This window comes from Pygoscelis adeliae, unplaced genomic scaffold, assembly GCF_000699105.1.
Source record: "Pygoscelis adeliae isolate BGI_AS28 unplaced genomic scaffold, ASM69910v1 Scaffold208, whole genome shotgun sequence".
Classification (NCBI taxonomy): domain Eukaryota; kingdom Metazoa; phylum Chordata; class Aves; order Sphenisciformes; family Spheniscidae; genus Pygoscelis; species Pygoscelis adeliae.
In genome coordinates, this window is record NW_008825290.1 from 1,239,773 (window position 1) to 1,240,395 (window position 623).

General features: G+C 51.7%; 1 protein-coding gene across 1 annotated transcript in view; it reads right to left on the reverse strand.

The window, feature by feature from the left end:
• GRIP2 (glutamate receptor interacting protein 2) overlaps nt 1-623 on the reverse strand; it is a 59,509-nt gene that overhangs the window by 21,454 nt on the left and 37,432 nt on the right. Inside the window, exon 16 of the mRNA XM_009329947.1 lies at nt 462-606. Within this exon, the coding sequence (XP_009328222.1) occupies nt 462-606 (145 nt within the window). The remainder of the gene's footprint in view (nt 1-461; nt 607-623) is intronic.

Consider the following 623-nt stretch of genomic DNA (forward strand, 5'->3'; position numbering starts at 1 on the left):
ACACCACTGCCATGGCCATAAGTCATAGTTTAGCAATAGGTCAGTCCTGGACAGGAGCCTGTGGTGGTATTGTGGGCAGGCTGGGCACTCTCCCCATGCAAGATGTGGCGTGGGAAATCACAGACCAGGAAACACCTCTGTGGAAGAGGGGCAGATAAACACGTTTTCCTGGCTGTTGCATTCAACTGACACACTGGACCTGACTCTTCCACAAGTGCCCTGCTTTGAGCCTCTCTCGTTGCCCTGACAGTATAGTCCCAACCACCCTACATGTCCTGCACGTGGGTCTGCAGAGCCAGACCGGCAGGGCTGTCCCCGCTTCACAGCACTTGGCACCTTCAGAGCACCTTTCCTTTTAGCAGACTAAAACGCCCAAGAAGAGTTTATCACAGCAGAGGAAACTTTGCAAACTTCAAGATCCCTTCCCATGTCAATTCAACCTCTTTGCCCCTAAACCTCACCTTTCTGCCAACCCTCGTTTAGTCAAGCCTGAAATGACGATAGGATCGAAAGGTTCCTCCGTCCCAGAGATGGTTATTCCCAAGGGGCCACCATATCGCTTCAGTTCCACTGTGTAGATAATAGCACCGGTTGTCTCCTGCTCATCTGAAAGAGGAAACAGG